This window comes from Micropterus salmoides, unplaced genomic scaffold, assembly GCF_014851395.1.
Source record: "Micropterus salmoides isolate LMB-PRFRI ecotype aquatic unplaced genomic scaffold, ASM1485139v1 Ms_hic_scaffold_15, whole genome shotgun sequence".
Lineage (NCBI taxonomy): Eukaryota > Metazoa > Chordata > Actinopteri > Centrarchiformes > Centrarchidae > Micropterus > Micropterus salmoides.
Window position 1 is genome coordinate 26858537 of NW_024040596.1, and position 17141 is coordinate 26875677.

At 41.6% G+C, this 17141-nt stretch overlaps 1 protein-coding gene across 1 annotated transcript; it reads left to right on the plus strand.

The window, feature by feature from the left end:
- Positions 1-501: 501 nt before the first annotated feature.
- LOC119904559 (inactive phospholipase C-like protein 1) lies at positions 502-15931 on the plus strand. Its single transcript, XM_038721345.1, has 5 exons — positions 502-800; positions 4732-4935; positions 7523-7598; positions 8218-8327; positions 10346-15931. Exons 2-5 carry the CDS (start codon positions 4837-4839, stop codon positions 10550-10552), a joined length of 492 nt encoding a protein of 163 aa, XP_038577273.1. The 5' UTR covers positions 502-800; positions 4732-4836; the 3' UTR covers positions 10553-15931.
- Positions 15932-17141: the final 1210 nt, after the last annotated feature.

Below are 17141 nucleotides of genomic sequence, written 5' to 3' on the forward strand. Positions count from 1 at the left end.
GACACTCAATAACAGGAAATAGTGTCTGAACTTCTCACTTGAATATTGTGACTAATTGATCATCATTTGCTGCTGTAAACATTTAATGAAGTGCATCTTTTCTTCCTAATAAGAGCGGACATGACGATTTCAAATCAAGAGATGATTAATGTACAGATACATTTAAATGCTGTGTGGGTGTCTGCGCCTCCTCAGGTGACACAACATTAAACTTTCAAAAGCCTAGATAATCAAACAAATGAGCTTCCTTCTGGAAAATGCAATTTACTGGAGCTCAGGAGTTCTGAGAGGTAAATAACATTTAACAAGGAATTAGTAATTCCTCTTCTTATAATTGGAAAGTCAAGGCTCTGCCTATGTATGGCCGTGGTTTTTTTTGTACTGCTTCACAGCAGTATGAATGGATTTCACCTTCATCTTTCTTTCATTTCTTGTCTCAGGTAAACATGCCAGAGCTGGCCTTGCTGCGTTTCGTGGTATTAGATGACGACTACAGGGGACGATTTCATTGGCCAGTACAGTGTGGCCTTTGAGTGCCTTCAGCCTGGTTATCGCAATGTGCCCCTGCTGGGCATGGCGGGGGACCCCTTACCCCACACCAGCCTGTTTGTCCATGTGGCGATCACCAACCGGCGAGGAGGCGGGAAGGCCCAGCGACGAGGTCTGTCAGTGAGGAGGGTAGGGAGGCGTGGGCGGGAGTACGTCACACTAAGGCACACTGGCATCAAGGTGGTGGACGAGACTTTCAAGCCGGCTAGTGCACCCTCAAAGAGGCAACGGACCTGCGGGAGGATGCTCAGGTGAGAGGGGATATGAATTGTGATTATCAAGCCATTGATAAAATATATATTCCTCCCAGCTGCAGGAAGGGACACTTAATAGACTAACTTTTATAAAAGTTTATCCAAATCATAAAAATAACACTTAATCCCATTGTATCAAGCCATGCACATGGTGTAGATTTTATGTGCTAAGGCAAAGGCTTTAGTTTGACACTGTATTTCAAAATGTTTCAATTTACACTTCAAACATACAAAAGCATTTCTGGTTCTGAGTTCAGTCAGAGTCTGAGCACAGGCACACTTCCAAACACACGTCTATTTATCTGAACAGAACAATAAATGGCATCGTTTTGCTACTTGAAGTACCGTAATTGCCTCCATAAAGTGAGCCATCAGAAGACCAGCATACACCTGTCCCTTTTAACCTCACGCGCCTCTTCAAATCACCTCCCTGGGGAGGTGTACTGGAATGTACTGGCTACACTGGGTAATCCACAGACCACCGTCTTAACATTCAGGATATTTTTTAAAAGAAAGGAAAATTAAAAGTGTCCAGTAAGGATTTTGGATAATCCAGAGTAACCAGGACATTCTCCTGGAAAGAGAAGTTTAAAGAGTTTTTCAATCATTCATTGCTTTGAGCAGCACAAACACATTTCCATTTATCTTTATCGTGTCATCATCTCAAAACCTGGGCACATACAATCAAAACTACCTGCACTGGATTCTCCTGGAGTTGAGTGAGAACACCAAACCAAACACTTTCTCTGGCACTTTGTGTTAAATTGGCTTATATGGCAAACCCCAGCCAGGCAAGAAATGCTAACAGCTGAGTCACCGCAGATCAGGTGTTACTTAGCTTTTGTATTTTTAGGCTTTCTTGATGAAGATGTCTGGTTGTGAGGGTCAATTGGAGTAGCTCACATGATGGTGCTGAAATCAGACACCACCTGAGGTATCTTTGTAGGGCAAAGAAGCCAGAGAGAAAGAGAGTGGAGGAGGAATGCCAGTGACAAAAGAAGAGTGGAGGAGGCGTATCTATAAATACCTGCAAAAATAGAACCTGGTCGCACAGCACCCACCAGCTTATCACTGAATACAAACAATCTAGAGGTGGGCGATGTGAATAGAATCCTCTTTCACTGTGTATCTGTTATTAGAGGTACATATTATGAGATATAAAGTATGTGGACACCCCCGCCTTTCATGTTTCAACATGACAATTCCCCCGTGCACAAAGCTAGATCCATAAAGAAATGTGTTTGGTGTGGAAGAACTTTTAACTGGTTTGCACAGAATCCTGACCTCAACCCCATCCACCACCTTTAGGGTGAACTGTAATGCCGACGGTGAGCCAGACCAGCTCACCAATGCTCTCTGAATGGGAGCAAATCCCTCACAAAGCCATCCCAGAAGATCAGAGGCTCTTTATTGTATGAATAGTTTGACATTTTGGTGAAACAAGTGTACTGGCTACCATGAGAGTTAGATGAAGAGTCAGGACATGGTTAGCCTAGCTTTGCATAAAGACCGGAAGCAGGGGGAGGCAGATAGCCTGACTTTCTCCAAAGTTAAAATAGTTCCATACGCAAATGGCAATATATTATGTGGTATTAGAGGGAGTTGTTTGCTGTAATAATTTCTTGTCGAACAACAGTTTATCCATCCACCTAGTACATCAGTGTAGTGTTTCCCTTGGTCGCCTGACAATCCCTCTGTGACGACAACTTTCTAGGAAGTCACTGTCTCATCTGGTGTTCACAAAGAAATAGTTACAGCACGTAACGCCTCATAAGACCACAAATTGTCAAAAGACATTTCTGTTTGTGTATGGATTAAACAAAGATGACAAAGCCTTAACACCATCCACCCACACACAGATGCAAGCAAAGACAAACCTGCTAGCAACAACGTCAGCAAAGACAGGCCTCCCCATCAACCTAAGACCAATTTAACGTGCATCTACAACACCAGCGATGACTCCATCTGACTGGAAAAAGCAGAGTTAGAAGACATTACCACCTTCACCAGCCTCGGAAGTGTTGTGAGCAAAGGTGTAGGAACAGATGCTGACATTAAAGCCCAAATTGGGAAGTCTAGAGCCGCTTTTGTTAGAGTAAGGCCCATCTGGATCTCAAAAGAAATATGCTAAAACACCAAACTCTGGATATTCAGCACCAACATTAAATCAGTGATGCTTTACGGTTCAGAAACATAGAGAGAAAACAAAATCCTCCTTCTAAAAAGTCCCCACCTTTTGTCAACAAAAGCCTAAGAACCATCTTGATGATACATTGGCCAAACACTATCATAAATAAAGATATGTGGGAGAAAAGAAATCAAGAGAAAGCATGCATCCAGATGAGGAAAAGGAAAAGGGCTGGATTGGACACACCCTAGGGAAGCCCAAAACCATTCCCACAAGAGAAGAGAAAACAAGGGAGACACAGAAACAGCTGCAGGAGGTCAATAGAGAGAGAAAGAAACGAAAGTACATGTGGATGAAGCTGGAGATGGCGGCCCAGGAACGGGGGGCGAGCAAGGCTAGCTATTTCCCACTGCTGAATTTATGTATAGCTAAGCTAATTGTCTCCTAGCTCAAGCTCTGTACCGAACGCACAGACACAAGAGTGGTGTTAATCTTCTCTTCAGACTTTTGGCAAGAATGCATTTGTTTTGGTTTTGTAGTTTTCAACATTCATAACAGGTGTATATGTTTAGGTGTCTGTATAGTTTTGGCCATGTAGTGCAGCTTTATGAATTAAATAACTTAAAGTTTATATTTGGTCCCCCGAAAAATCAAGATGTTCTATGACACTGATGGCACAAATCCTGTAATTCCTAAACTGCCATAAAGGACTCCTGCTCATTCATCTGCGTTTGCATTTCCCACAATAGTTGAATAGCCTCCTCAGTATAAACGGTAGAGCAAAATCCCTATCGTATCATGTATCACCCAACCCTGAACCAACCACTCTGTTAGACATCCTCCCACACAAACCCACACACACACACACACACACACACACACACACACACACACACACACACACACACTCACTCAGTCCTACACAGAAACACATTTGCTCATTCATAAACGGCTTTTAATCTGCCTGTTTCAATCTCCTCATTGTCCTTTCCCTCCGACTTAAACTCTCTCTGTCCCTGTCTTTCTGCCATGAGTCCAGCTGTGGGCTCATCTGCCATAGTCAGTTATTATTCATCATGCCTCTATTGCTGCGTGTCTGACACACACACACACACACACACACACACACACACACAGACACACTCACACTTCCACACAGGTGGGGCGTGATAATCGCTAGTCCAGTTGGGGCTCTGCCAGGTGGTAAAGTGCATTTAGTTAGGCAGCAGAAGTTTCCATTCTAGTGCTTATATGTGCAAAAAATATATCTTTTACCTTCATAATGAAGTGACCCAAAACGGCATTTCAGCAGATTGACACATGACTCCTATTTTGTTATCCATGTCAGATCTGCTAACCAACGCAGTGTTGCATCCTGACACACCTGGAGCAGTTTAAAAATAATCTAAATGCTATGATTTTTCCGGTCCACATTTATGCCATATTGACTTTTTTTTTGCCAAATGCGCTTAAGCTAAGGCTGATTTCACTAGATTAAAAGCAGCAATGACTGCCATATTGATTTAATTCACAAGAGAGACAGCAGATGACAGGCCAAAGGAGGGGTAGTGTGTGTGTGTTTGTGTGTGTGTGTGTGTGTGTGTGCGCACAGGGTGTCACCCTTTCTGACCTTTCCCAGCTTAGTTTTACAGCCGGAACTGTACATCTGATCTAATACTATTTTCTCTCTCCTCCTCTTCCTCCCCATCCCAAACTCTCTCTCTCTCTCTCTCTCTCTCTCTCTCTCTCTCTCTCTCTCTCTCTCCCCCCCTGTGTATTTTGCCATCATACTGTTTCCAGAGCACCACCTCCAGTTTCAAAGAGCAGTGTGGGCTCCCCACGGTGGCCAAACTGAAGCAGTGCATCCAGAGCCTGGCCACCAGGCTGCAGAGCCCCGAGGGCATTATGGGGGCCACCATGGTGCTGAAGGAGGGTTACCCGTGTCTGGAGCCTCTGGTCAGCCTCTCAGAGCCGACACGCAAACTGCTTGCTGCCTACGACACGGTCAGTAAGACAAATGAGCATGGCGTGCATAGAGATGTGGACCCACTACACTGCCTGTTTGTTTGCATAGTAGATTTTACCCAAATGACCTTTCATTTAAATGGGTAACCACTAGTTTTGAATGCCACAATAAGGCTGACTGTTTTTCTTATTGTCAACAAAACCCTGTGAAAAGACCTGATATAACTTATTCCTTTTGTGCCACAGAGCTTCACTGTTAAACTATTAAAGTCATCAGTGAGCCACATTGTCGCACTGGGTGAAATATTCTTCATTGCAATGAGTCAATCCCATGTACAGCGCAAATAGTCACCATTGCACCAAATATATATTAATCAGCGTCTGAAAATAGTCACCAACTAATTTACTCCTGTTTGAGAGATGTTGCTTAAAACTATGGTGTATAATACAGTACTAAAAGTATACAGCCACATTAGCAGCTCTGTTAAGTTGTACTCAGGAACAGTGGTTCTTTGAGCTAAATGCTAATGACCGCATGCCAACATGTCCACAGTTACAGTTAACATGCTGATGTTTAGCAGGTATAATGTTCACCATCTTAGTTAAGTCAATTAAAATACTAACTAGTACCCAACTTAAAGGACCAGTGTGTAGGGTTTAGTGGCATCTAGCAGTGTAGTTGCAGATTGCAACCAACTGAATAAGACTCACGTCACCCTCCACTTCCAAGAGTGTAGGAGAACCTACGGTAGCCACGAAACTTGTGAAAAACACTAAACACTCTAGAGTCTGTGTTTGGTTTGTCAGTTCTGGGTTATTATAAAGGGCTCATTCTAAGGTCTGATCTTATTTTCAGGTGATTATACACTAATGAAAACATATTTATGAATATTTTATTCCCTTTCTGCTAAATCTTACACACTGCTCCTTTAAAGTACTGTGCCCATCTAGTTGGTGGTAAATTTGAGTCTAGACCGAAATTGTGGGCAAAACCAATCCATAAAATTAAATTCAATGGGTTTAAAATGGATTGTTGTGTCACACAGCGGCGGCTCTTTATCCTTTGTGTTAACTTTGAAAATAAAAAAGACTAAGAGTTTAAAGCCTTGCTAGTGTAATGGAAATATGTCCTTTAGTGAGTCTTACTAAACTATTCAATCCAGATGTCATGTAAGGGTTTTATTCTTTGCAAAGGGTCAGACAGACATACAGAGTCTGCAGAATGTAAGACAAAGAGTCAGTGAAGAAACAGGTGACTTTATACTGTACGGGTATTACACCGTCTTAGGGAGGAAGGGAGTAGGGACCAACTGCCCTGAGATGAAGCCCTCTCATGGACAGTCAGATAAGAAAACTCTCTAATGAGCATCTTTCCAGTGGGTACTAACTGCAACCTAATAACATGATCAAACACCACATAGTTAAACATTGGTCTATAATAATGAAGCTTGCAAGGTGAAACAGTAAACACAGTAAAATATAAAATTTCCATCACACTAGCAAAGCAACTATGTGAGACTGTACTTTGAGCTAAACGGTAATGTCGGCATGCTGACAATGACAATGCTGACGTTGAGCAGACAATGTTTACCATATTAACCGTCTTAGCAAGTTAAAATGCTAACATTTGCGAATCAGCACTAAAAAGAACATTCATTCACCAGTCACTGCTATGCTTAGAGCCCCTGGCTTGTTTAAAATCTACATTTTGTGATACCCAACACCGAGTGTGCACACACATACCCACATGCAAACACACTGTCCTTAGGCATTAAAAATGCAGAAAGACGAGGTGACATGCATGAAACAGTCACCCACACTCCTCCTCAAGCACACACGCGCACACACTCACACACACACACACACCCCCTGACTACAAGCTGTGTGTCCTCCTACTCGATCTCCTCTTGCATCAGATCAGGACGGATCTCTCCCACCTGTTTTAGTGCTCAGCTATTACACCTACACACACCTCAGTACTTTTTGTTTTTAACCGTCACACCGTGTTTATGCACGTCAGTGGAGCTAATGATGTTTGAGTGTGAACCCAGCAAATGTGATCCCAGCAGGTCAGTGTCACGAAGCCACAGTTAGTGTGATCTCCAGTCGTACATCACACCTCTTCAGCCTTTCTGGGCGCATACAAGGCTTAGTCATCACACTCATCCTCCTCTCTCGATTATCTGCTGCCCTGGAGACTTCTGTCTTTTTCTTCCCTCCTTCCGTTTCTTTCCACCGATTCTTTATTTAACTTCATTCTATGTGTTGCTTTGCAACTCTGAGCATCCAAATTGTTAGCATTTAAGTTTCTTTGCAAATTCTGATACAATAACTTTGGTACCACGGAGGGCTCGCTCTGCATGGCGAGAGCCTCACCAACACCCTAGTTGCATTGACTCGTCTTTTCAAAGACGCCCCTTACATGCTTTGCGGCCCAGGGCAGAGCGCCCCAGGCTTCAGAGGCAGCTGCAACAACGTCTAACAGCGGGGTGAGAGGATGGTACACCACTGTCCTCCCCTCAAAAGTTATTCCCCACTGTTCGTCACCATAAGTCTTTGCCACTTGTTGATATAAGCACCATGGCATTGAACATAATGAGCCCAAAGTAAATCTTTACATTTGCAGATGATTGCCGCCCAGAAACAGCTGATTGAGAATGCAGATGCTGTTCAGGAGAGGATCGCCCAGGTGCAGAGAGAAGGTAAAGCGCACGGGCCAGTGAGAGATGAATGGTTTTGATGAGCGCTCAGGAATGAAACAACTACAGGACAGGATATGCCCTAAAAATGAAGTCTGACATGTACATCAAACAGCTGAACTTAGTGAGGGCGACTCCTCACAGAATGAGTCTGTCAGTAAACAACACAACAAGTGGAGATATTGTACCTTTTAGATTTGGACACTCCCAATTTCTCAGTATGGGTTTCTAATTAGAAAAGTCTAAAGGCGCTGTCATTTGTCATAAATCTGCTCTCGTAACACACTGCAGTTCTGTTTCAGATGTAATGCACCAGTATGACAGCTGCGCCTTTACAGTGAAAACCAAACATGTGTAGATGTCTTAAACCCTCTCACTGCCTTAGTTGAGTCCTGACCTCTAACTGCCAATATAAATGTCATGAGGATGGTTCTTTTGCATAAATATGTAAATTAAGTATCTGACAACCAACCCATAAAGACTTGTTTTTGACACTTGCCTCGAGTTAGTCACAAAAATTATTCAACCCCTTAGCCTGACAGTTATATTTCACCTGAATTTGAATTGTTGATGCCAACCCACGCCTGTAAACTGATGCTAAGCTCCCTTTTGGGTTTTTCAGGCATGGACTTCCATGAGGATCTTTCTCGGCTTGGGGAAAAGGAGGGACTGAAGGGACGCAAGCTAAGCAAAGCTGTGGAGAGTTTCACCTGGAACATCACTGTGCTCAAGGTACCTCAAAGCAAAACATAATGATAGAAAAACCCTTGGATTTTATAGGATCTGTGGCAGTTAAATGCCTGTTGCTGTGTGGTAATAAGGGTTAGGGGTTGAGACGGTTGAGAGAATCTGAAAGAGTTTAAAATAAGGCTGAAAATTTATTTTGAAAGACGTTTTCTTCCGTGTTTCATTTTAAAAGAAGAATTAAACCTTTTTATTTGCTGCTGCAGTACTGTAGTGGACACACAACTCCAGCTGTCCATACAAAGTTGAATGCAATAAAAAGGAACAAACTCACTCCATGGTTCAGCTAAAGCTAATAGCAGTCTGTCATAGTACATTCAAAATGGTTATTAGTTGTTCTCATTGCTAAAATAGGCACTTACCCTAATTACCTTTTGGCATCCATCTGTTCCTCATCACTGCAATAAAATGCTCTGTTAGGCTTTGAAAAGGCCACTTTCATTTGACACGGAAGACCACTTTATCACCATGCTGGCTTTGGTTGATGTGCTTCTTTGCAATGAATCTAAACTGTGAAATTGTCCCCCATTAACTGCATTTAACTCAAGATGCTGTTGTGTTCTGATGTAAAGAAAAGGACAGATGAAACCTGTATGTGTACTTATTCACCAGGGAGTATTAAATTTGCTCAGCACAAAAATGTTCACCTGCTAAAAGACTTAATGGCTGTGTTCGAAACGGAAGGCAGTTGCCTTGATTCCTCGATACTGTAATAGACAGCTGCAGCAGAAGGCATTTCATTCAAGTGAAGGCAGCTCTGTTTACATTGGTTTCGAACAGCCTTCTAGGCCAGCACTTAGGGCAACGTGTGGCGTCGGCACGCCGTCTTCTCTCTGATAGCCAGAAGAGACGCTAGCCTTAGCATCAGCTAACTAGCTATTGAAAAGCCAAACGGCTAACAGACGCCTCAGAAATCACACTGAACAAACTTGGTTGGTTACAGTCACGGGCTAATATGATAGTTCAGTCTTTAGTTCTCACTAGATTTTCAAAAATCTAAGCGAGAAAACTACTAAAAACTTTTAAAAACATGTATTTCAAATTCGGCTTGTTTGTCCGCCAACTTGGCAGTTTTTGAAAGCTATGGTGGCGGCGGCTGCAGCCGCACTCCTTTGTGGTTGATAGTCAGCATCAAGTCACCATCAATGCTGCCCATTGGCCATTACTGGGGCAGCTTGAAGGCATCTCAGGAGACAGGAAGAGATCGTTCGAGCCGTTTTGAACAGCACTCGATGCCTCGCTGTCCTGTTAGACACCTTCTGAGACAGCAGTTTAGCCCATTTTGAACATAGCCAATATGTGCATTTTGGATCTTTATACATGCTGACATGAAACAGGAAGAGGCAACAATTCAGCTTTTTGCATGTTTACAAATGTTTTGTTTAAGATTTTCAGGATTTAATTTTTTAAATATCTTTAATAAAATTTTTAAGCTGGTGTAATCATTTACTTTTATATTAACAATGGATTAAATGATTATGTATATGTGAAAGAGGTTGTTCTTTGTGACAGACCCACAGAGAAAAAGCACACGACTGGCAGTTCCCCTTAGCTCTCCAAGCTTTCTTATAGCTTCTTGTTTTGGTTTTTCAGTCTGCGAATCAGCTTGTTAACCTTGTTTCCACCTAGAGCAGGCAGCTGTTTTCTGAAGACTACCTGCCCAGCACAAAACAGCAACTAGCTGGTGAATCAAGCAGAGCATCTCACAGCTAAAGAGTCAGAAGTGTTCTTCATGAGTTGGTGAAAACAAAAACAGAACTGAATGGAGAGTGAATGTTGGACTTGGACTGGAAATGCTTGGTCAGCTGCCTCCAAGTGACCCAAAAAACATAAATGAATGCAGCTTTAAATCTATTGCTAAAGATTTCTGCAGTTGTTCAGGATTAGCCTCCTGCCAATCACATCCCAGGAAACAAGCCCAGCTAATAATAGCCTGTATAACAGAATCAAATGCTATACTTCCACCTTCAGCTCTAGTTGAAATGTATTCTCCCTGTGTGCTGCAGGGTCAGAGTGATCTGTTACGGGGAGCTAAGATGGATTCCCTGGATGCCCTGAGGCAGCTGGCCTTGGCATGTGAAGCCTGTGGACTCACCTCCTCGTCCTCTTCCTCCAACTCCTCGTCCTCCACCTTCTCCACTGCCGAGCTGCACTACTCCTCCCACCCCCTGTCAGGCCGTCGAAGCAGCACACACGGCAACGGACGCATCTGATACCCCTCCCCCATCCAAAGATGAAAAGGGAGTGGACAGAATAATTACAGAGGATAAGAGAGAAAAGGAGGCAGGAGAGCGAGAAAGACTGGTGTAAAAAGCACCACAGGAGACATGATTTTCTTTCTGACAGAGTGTATCCCTTTATCCAGTGCAGTAAGTGTCTAGACTAGCCTAGACCAGAGCAGTATATCTGTTAAAGCCTTATAGTGAGTTCAATTTATCACTGAGGGTCCAGCCTGCGGAGAGGCTTTTCATGAATGTCGTAACTTTGAGGTAGTGAAACATAGAAAGGCACTCCACGCAGGTGCTTGAATGGTTCCTACTTTTTTTTTCTGAGAAAAAAAGTGTGACTCACATTATAACTCTGCAGGGTTTTCCCTCATTAGAGGGGAAATCATAGACACCTGAATAATTTGTGACAACGGGGCTGTTGTGGAGCTGACGTTTATGGTTCTGTTAGTGTTTCAGTTCAGAGGTAGAATGCAGAATGGAGTTGATATAGAGCTGATGGGGCGAGTTATTCTTTGCCTCAGCATTTCAGCATGTACCTTTTGAAGGCAGCAAGATATATATGTGATTGTGTGTTTGTATGTGTGTGCACATGGCGGAGAGGGAAAGGTTCTTTAAGAGATTGATTGACAGGATGTGACCCACATAAAACACAGATGAAGAGTAACTAATTCAAGTAGCCTAGATTTATGGTGTAATACTACTTTTTTAAACTCACAAAGCTTTTATGGTATCCCTACTTTTGTTTTTAGATAGAACTAAAGTTACTGCAATAAAACTTCAACTTAAGACAGATATAACAGACAGTAAATGACAGGGAGTATTTGATGTCCACATGAAACCTTTTCCTATACCTGATTGGCTGAGCGTACCCCTTGTCTTTGGTCCTCAAACGCTAAAAACATGGTGGCTGTTCTGGTTACATCACATTTTTCCAAAGCTGTCAAAGCTGCAAATTTTGTTCTTCATTGAATTTCAGATGAAAAATAGACCTCATCTAAAGTACCAACAATGAGGTTTGGGAGTATGGAGCTGTAGAAAGTCACATACATCTGAACATCAGCTGATTTTATCTAATTGACTGACTTGTCTTTTCAGACTTCAGTCTCTTAGCAAATACTAAGCTCTTTCCTGGTTTGTTTAAAAGGCATTAAATAACTCCACAGATTAGTTGATAAATGCAAAACATCAATTACCGCATTCGACAGATTCCGAGGATTAGTACATTTTCTAAACTTTAACTAAAATACAGAAGCACTCACACACAGGGTCTTGTTATCACCACTTGATAGCCTTTGAGTCTGTCATGTTCGCTTGGAGAGTGGATAGCTTGAAACAGGAGGAATGAGGTGTTGTGGAGAAGAGTAATTGGAGAAGTGTGTTGATACTGTAGTACTGCTGTAGTACATGTGTGGATCACATAACCTCCTCACGACACCAGCATGTAGGTAACTGGACTCTGTACGTGTGCGTTTGTGTGTAGGAAGAAGAGATTCCTGCAGCACTGATGAAGTACACTGTATTGATGTAGCAATAATAATAGTGGTACATTATAAGAAAGTCAATGAGGCTGTGTACTGGCTGAAAGATTGAAAACAATATTACTAACTGTATGGCTCAGTGATGCTTATAAATGTGTATGAAAACAACTACAAAAATGCTGTCTACTGATCAAGGCTTGTAGTTGTGCGTACCTGTCTGTGATGGCCACCTCTTGGTCTTTGAGTGTAATTGTGTATTTCTTCTTAATGCAGGAAAACACCTGATATTTGTTCTTTAACTTCAGCTTTTGTACTCATTTTCTTGGATCTTGTAATGCTGCGTTTGAACCAAACTTGACAAAAGTGATGCCAAGCAACACACAGGACTAAGCTGTTAGATTTACCTCCTTGAATATTGTCACACCTTACTATTCTCTGGTGAACAAAAGTATATCTCCACTGTTGGGGATTTTTTAGTCTTTGAAATGAAATGGAAATACATGTCTCAGAATGCATCATCATCCAGCTTTAAAACTACGCTGTTTTCTTGATTTCCAAGTCGTTAGCATTTTGGTTTTGCATTGGTTGATGTAATTTAAAAAGACCAAGTAAGGCAGGTGTGTTTGAAAAGGTTTGATTAACAATTACTCATGATCTAGTGCACCATAGGTATTTTTTAAACAGTGGATTTGAACAAATGTATTCCCACCTGAATCTACTGGAGCTGAAAGTGCAGAGTGGGACATTTTGAATGTTAATTCTGCCCTTTGAGGGAGGCAGGAAGGTCGACCGATGAGAGACGAGGGTCACAGCTAAACATTGTAACAGATCAACCAGCCGGTGGCATTTTGCAGTAGACGGGGTGAGAAACACTGAAACACGGGGAGGACACTGAGGTTTACCAACTTGTTAAGCCCCTTTTAAGTGCTTGTGCAGGACTACTGTTTTTTTCTGAATGACATCCCATATTTTTGTATTCTGTTTTGTTGCCTTTCAGTTATCTACACATCCCTTTCCTTTTTTTAATACTATTAACCTCTTTTGTACCTCCACTTGTCTCCATCCTGTTATTCCTGCTGCTCTTCCGGAGGCTTCAGGTGGGGAGTAACAGAGCTGATGTACTGAGTCATAGCCACAGGAGGAGGTTGACCTACTAACATTTGCGTGTGAGTGTTTTTCTTTGTGTGTGTGTGTGTGTGTGTGTGTGTGTGTGTGAGAGAGAAGACATACGCTCTTAAAAGACATACACTGAACAAAATTATAAACGCAACACTTTTGTTTTTGCTCCCATTCATCATGAGCTGAACTCAAAGATCTATGACTTTATCTCTGTACACAAAAGTCCTATGTCCATGCTGTCTGATCAGCATCTTTATACGCCGCACTTGTGAGGTGGATGGATTATCTCGGCAAAGGAGAAGTGCTCACTGACACAGATTTTGACAGATTTGTGAACAATATTTGAGAGAAATAGGCCTTTTGTGTACATAGAGAAAGTCATGATGAATGGGTGGCAAAAACAAAAGTGTTGCGTTTATAATTTTGTTCAGTGTATGTTGAAGAGAGAGCAAAGGTTGAAAGATAGTGTAAAAATGGACTGATATTGGACTAACGTTTGATTACATGTGTTGTTGGCTATGCACACCTGCAGAGCCTCTTAGTTGGCTGTGAGAATAGACAGAATGACAGCACCTGCTGTTGTGGTCTATAAATAACACTCTGACTCTCTGGGGGCCTTGGTATGTGTGTAAATGTTGGTGTGCTTATGTCTGTCATGATACCATGGTGCCCTAATTCCTGGCCTGATGATGCAAAGTGGTTCTCCTCATTGCCAAACTAATTGCCATATTTTCTCCTAATTGCACTGAAGCAGACAGCATCTTCAGGAGGATCTTCACTTACTCTGAGAGGTGTGCACAAGTATATGAAAACTACAGTTTTCATTGTCATCTCTCAGAGATCTGCTTGGAGGGAGGATCTCTTTGCATTATTGATGCATCAGCTCAAGTAAAACAAACCACGGTGTTGGCTTTCTGTGTTCCGGTTTACATACCTCCTGACACAGGTAATACAACTAGGTTAAAGAGTGAGCATGTGATGGGGCCTACTGTACCTGAGGAGACGCAGTGAAGTAGAAGGTCACAGGGTTCACCTTTTTGTAGGTGAACATAAGCGAAATACAGGGTCAGGTTTCAGTACTTCATTCTCAGAATAATTCATTAGGTACACACTGTATTTACAAAGAAGATCTATGGTGGATAGTGACAACTGTGCTGCAGCATAAAAGGAAAGCAACATGAACAAGAAAAAACTTGCAGCTTGCTTTTTGAGTGGAGACTGACCTTTGCAGTGCGTCAGGAAGATACGTCTGAGCCACTGATTTGTAGCCTGATGATCCAAAAGGACCATACCTGTGTATGGCATGGTTTAACCTACTTACTTCAAATCATTTACTGTATACTTGCAGTAGCAGAACATACCATTGTAGATGCATAGATGTGCTTGTATACCTTCCAGGCCGCTATTGGTTTCAGTTAATGTCAGTAAAAGTCAGCTTGCAGACTTGCTTCAAGTAATTCCATTTCAGTGAACATCATCCTCTGGTTTATGTTATCACATCGTGATGATGCAAATAAAAGCAACTGAATTTCTGTGATATGCATTAAAAAAGAGTCCCCATTTTTAAGCCATTTATATGCAAAAAGCCTGACTGACACAACCTTTCTCACAATGTACATCATTTGGTGTCTGGGTCTGAATTTGTAACGATAGAGTTCATCAATGCGACAGTAACCAACTCTGAGGTTCTCTGCAACTTGTGATTTCCCCAACAGCAGCATGCCACTTTCATAACAATATAACTGAGCATGATGTTCACTGTGATGGATCGCCTCTCTCAAGCATGTTACAGGTCTCCAGAGGCTGCAAAAGTTTGGGAAAACAGTCGGCAGTCAGGCAAAGTACATGATTTGTAGTAAATTAACTGAACTTGCAGAAACACCAGTGTGATCCTTCAAACATTCAAAAATAGGGTTTTAGGTATGAAGCATTTTCCTGCCATCATCATGCCTCTCACACACTCTGCTTCATATGTCACTGCATTTACCTTACCTGATGATATGTTTACCGCTGCAAAAGGGCACTGGGGTCTGCCACTCACTACAGTGCTTTACTATGATGTTCATTATACTGCATCTAATTTCTAACCAAAAGCTGCACCCTGATCCCTGAAGTGTGGACTTCTCGACTTCCCTTTATACCCTTAAAAAGTGGAACAGATCTCTGTAAAGATCTGTCTTTCACTGTGATACAATTTAAAATTTTGAGTTTGAAGGATGGGAGTGGTAGACAGATCTGTGCTAAAGAGCAGGGTGTTGCATTGGGCTGCGTTGTATCTCTGTTACCCACGTGTCTTAACCTAGAGCTAGCTCTCTCTCTGCTCTTCTGTGTGTGATGCTTCCTAGCTTTGCAGACCAGTGGTCAAGTAGCGCTTAACATTAATTTGAATTGGAGAGTCGTTTATGCCTGTCATAGTGATGTGGACAAAGTTGTGTAACACTTGGAAATGTGTAAAGGTATTTTAGGTTCTATATTACCCGTGGCAACTGCAGTGTCTGTGTTGGCCTGTGTCTACGCCGCCGACCTTTTAAATCAGTGTTGCTCTCTGTTCTTACAGTCACTGTATGTTTTTGTAAAATAGAAAAAAAAAGACCAAAAGAAGAGAACTATTTATTGAAGTGTGTTTTAAAAACCATAAATAAATCTAATTAATTAAATGGACCTTGCTTTTATTTTGAAAAGCTACTGTGTTTTCTATCTGACAAGTAATTATATATAACAAGAGTATGTATGCCAGACTAAATAAAGTTATCTTTTCCTGACCAAATCTTCTTGTTGCCTCTAATTTGTCTTCCTCTATGTGCTAATACTGTTACACTGTGTATATGTAGATGACCTCAGGCTTGTTCAGGCACACAATTGTACTGTTAAACTCACATGACATACTCCACCGGTGACCATTAAAAGAATATAAAAACTTGGCTCTTTTTTCATATAGTTAAAGTTTTGCCCATATTGGTAAGTATAAGTATAACTTTCATCATTTACAAGTAAATTTTAAAAGCAAAGTAGGGATTTCTGGCGTCTACTTCTACCAACATGTGTGGAAAAGGGATCAGGTCAGAAGAGGTCAAAACTCCAGCAACTCAATATGGAACAACTTTATTGTGAGACCAGGATGTTGTGTCCACCAGCTGAAACACGCTGGTCTGTTAATAAAGTTGTTCTGTAAATATCTGTAATCAGATTTTGGTTGTCTGAGAAGCCAATAAACATTGCATTTTTTATTGGCTGCCTAACAGGCCTTTTCCCGAAAGAAATTTTGACGTCATAGTAGGATAAGCACAGGCGTAAATAAATAAAGTTAATGATTCCATTCAGATGCTCGGGATTCAGGGTCCTGGGGTTTATGCATGCTGGCTCTCTGTCACACTGTCATGGGCAGAGCAAAAGAGCAATCAATTATGTTATATTAGTAAAAGCACTTACACTATGACAAGTTAAAATATACGGAAGCCGAGAGCAGTTGTGCTTGCAATCATTTTAAAATCTTGACATAACAAAGCTTGTTTTCTTGTGATAAAGGGTTAATTTACTTCGTTATCTTGAGAAAACAAAAGGACAATTTCTCGAAATAATGAGAAATAATTGTAGCCTACTAATGAAATAAACTGAAGTGCTCTAGCCTGTGAAATTGCAGCCGGGATAGTCTTCTCCTTAAATGACGAGGACAGATCTGAATGTTATCTCTCTTTAACTCTAACAGAAAGACACAGTGTAAGTTCTGCCTGTGTTAGACCTTGAATAAAGTACATTCTGATGCACTAATCAAAATTGGGTACACCTTGGTTTGACATTTTCAGCTTGAATCAGTTACAACAGTTGCCAAGACACCGTCTGTGTATGCTGACATGCACTCCAGAGCTCTAATAAATTTTATAAGTAATAAGAGGAAACGACCAAGGCTTAATTTGAAAAAAGAACTATTCATTTTCACAACCTGCATCTCCAACCTGAACATTTTAAACAAAAACCAT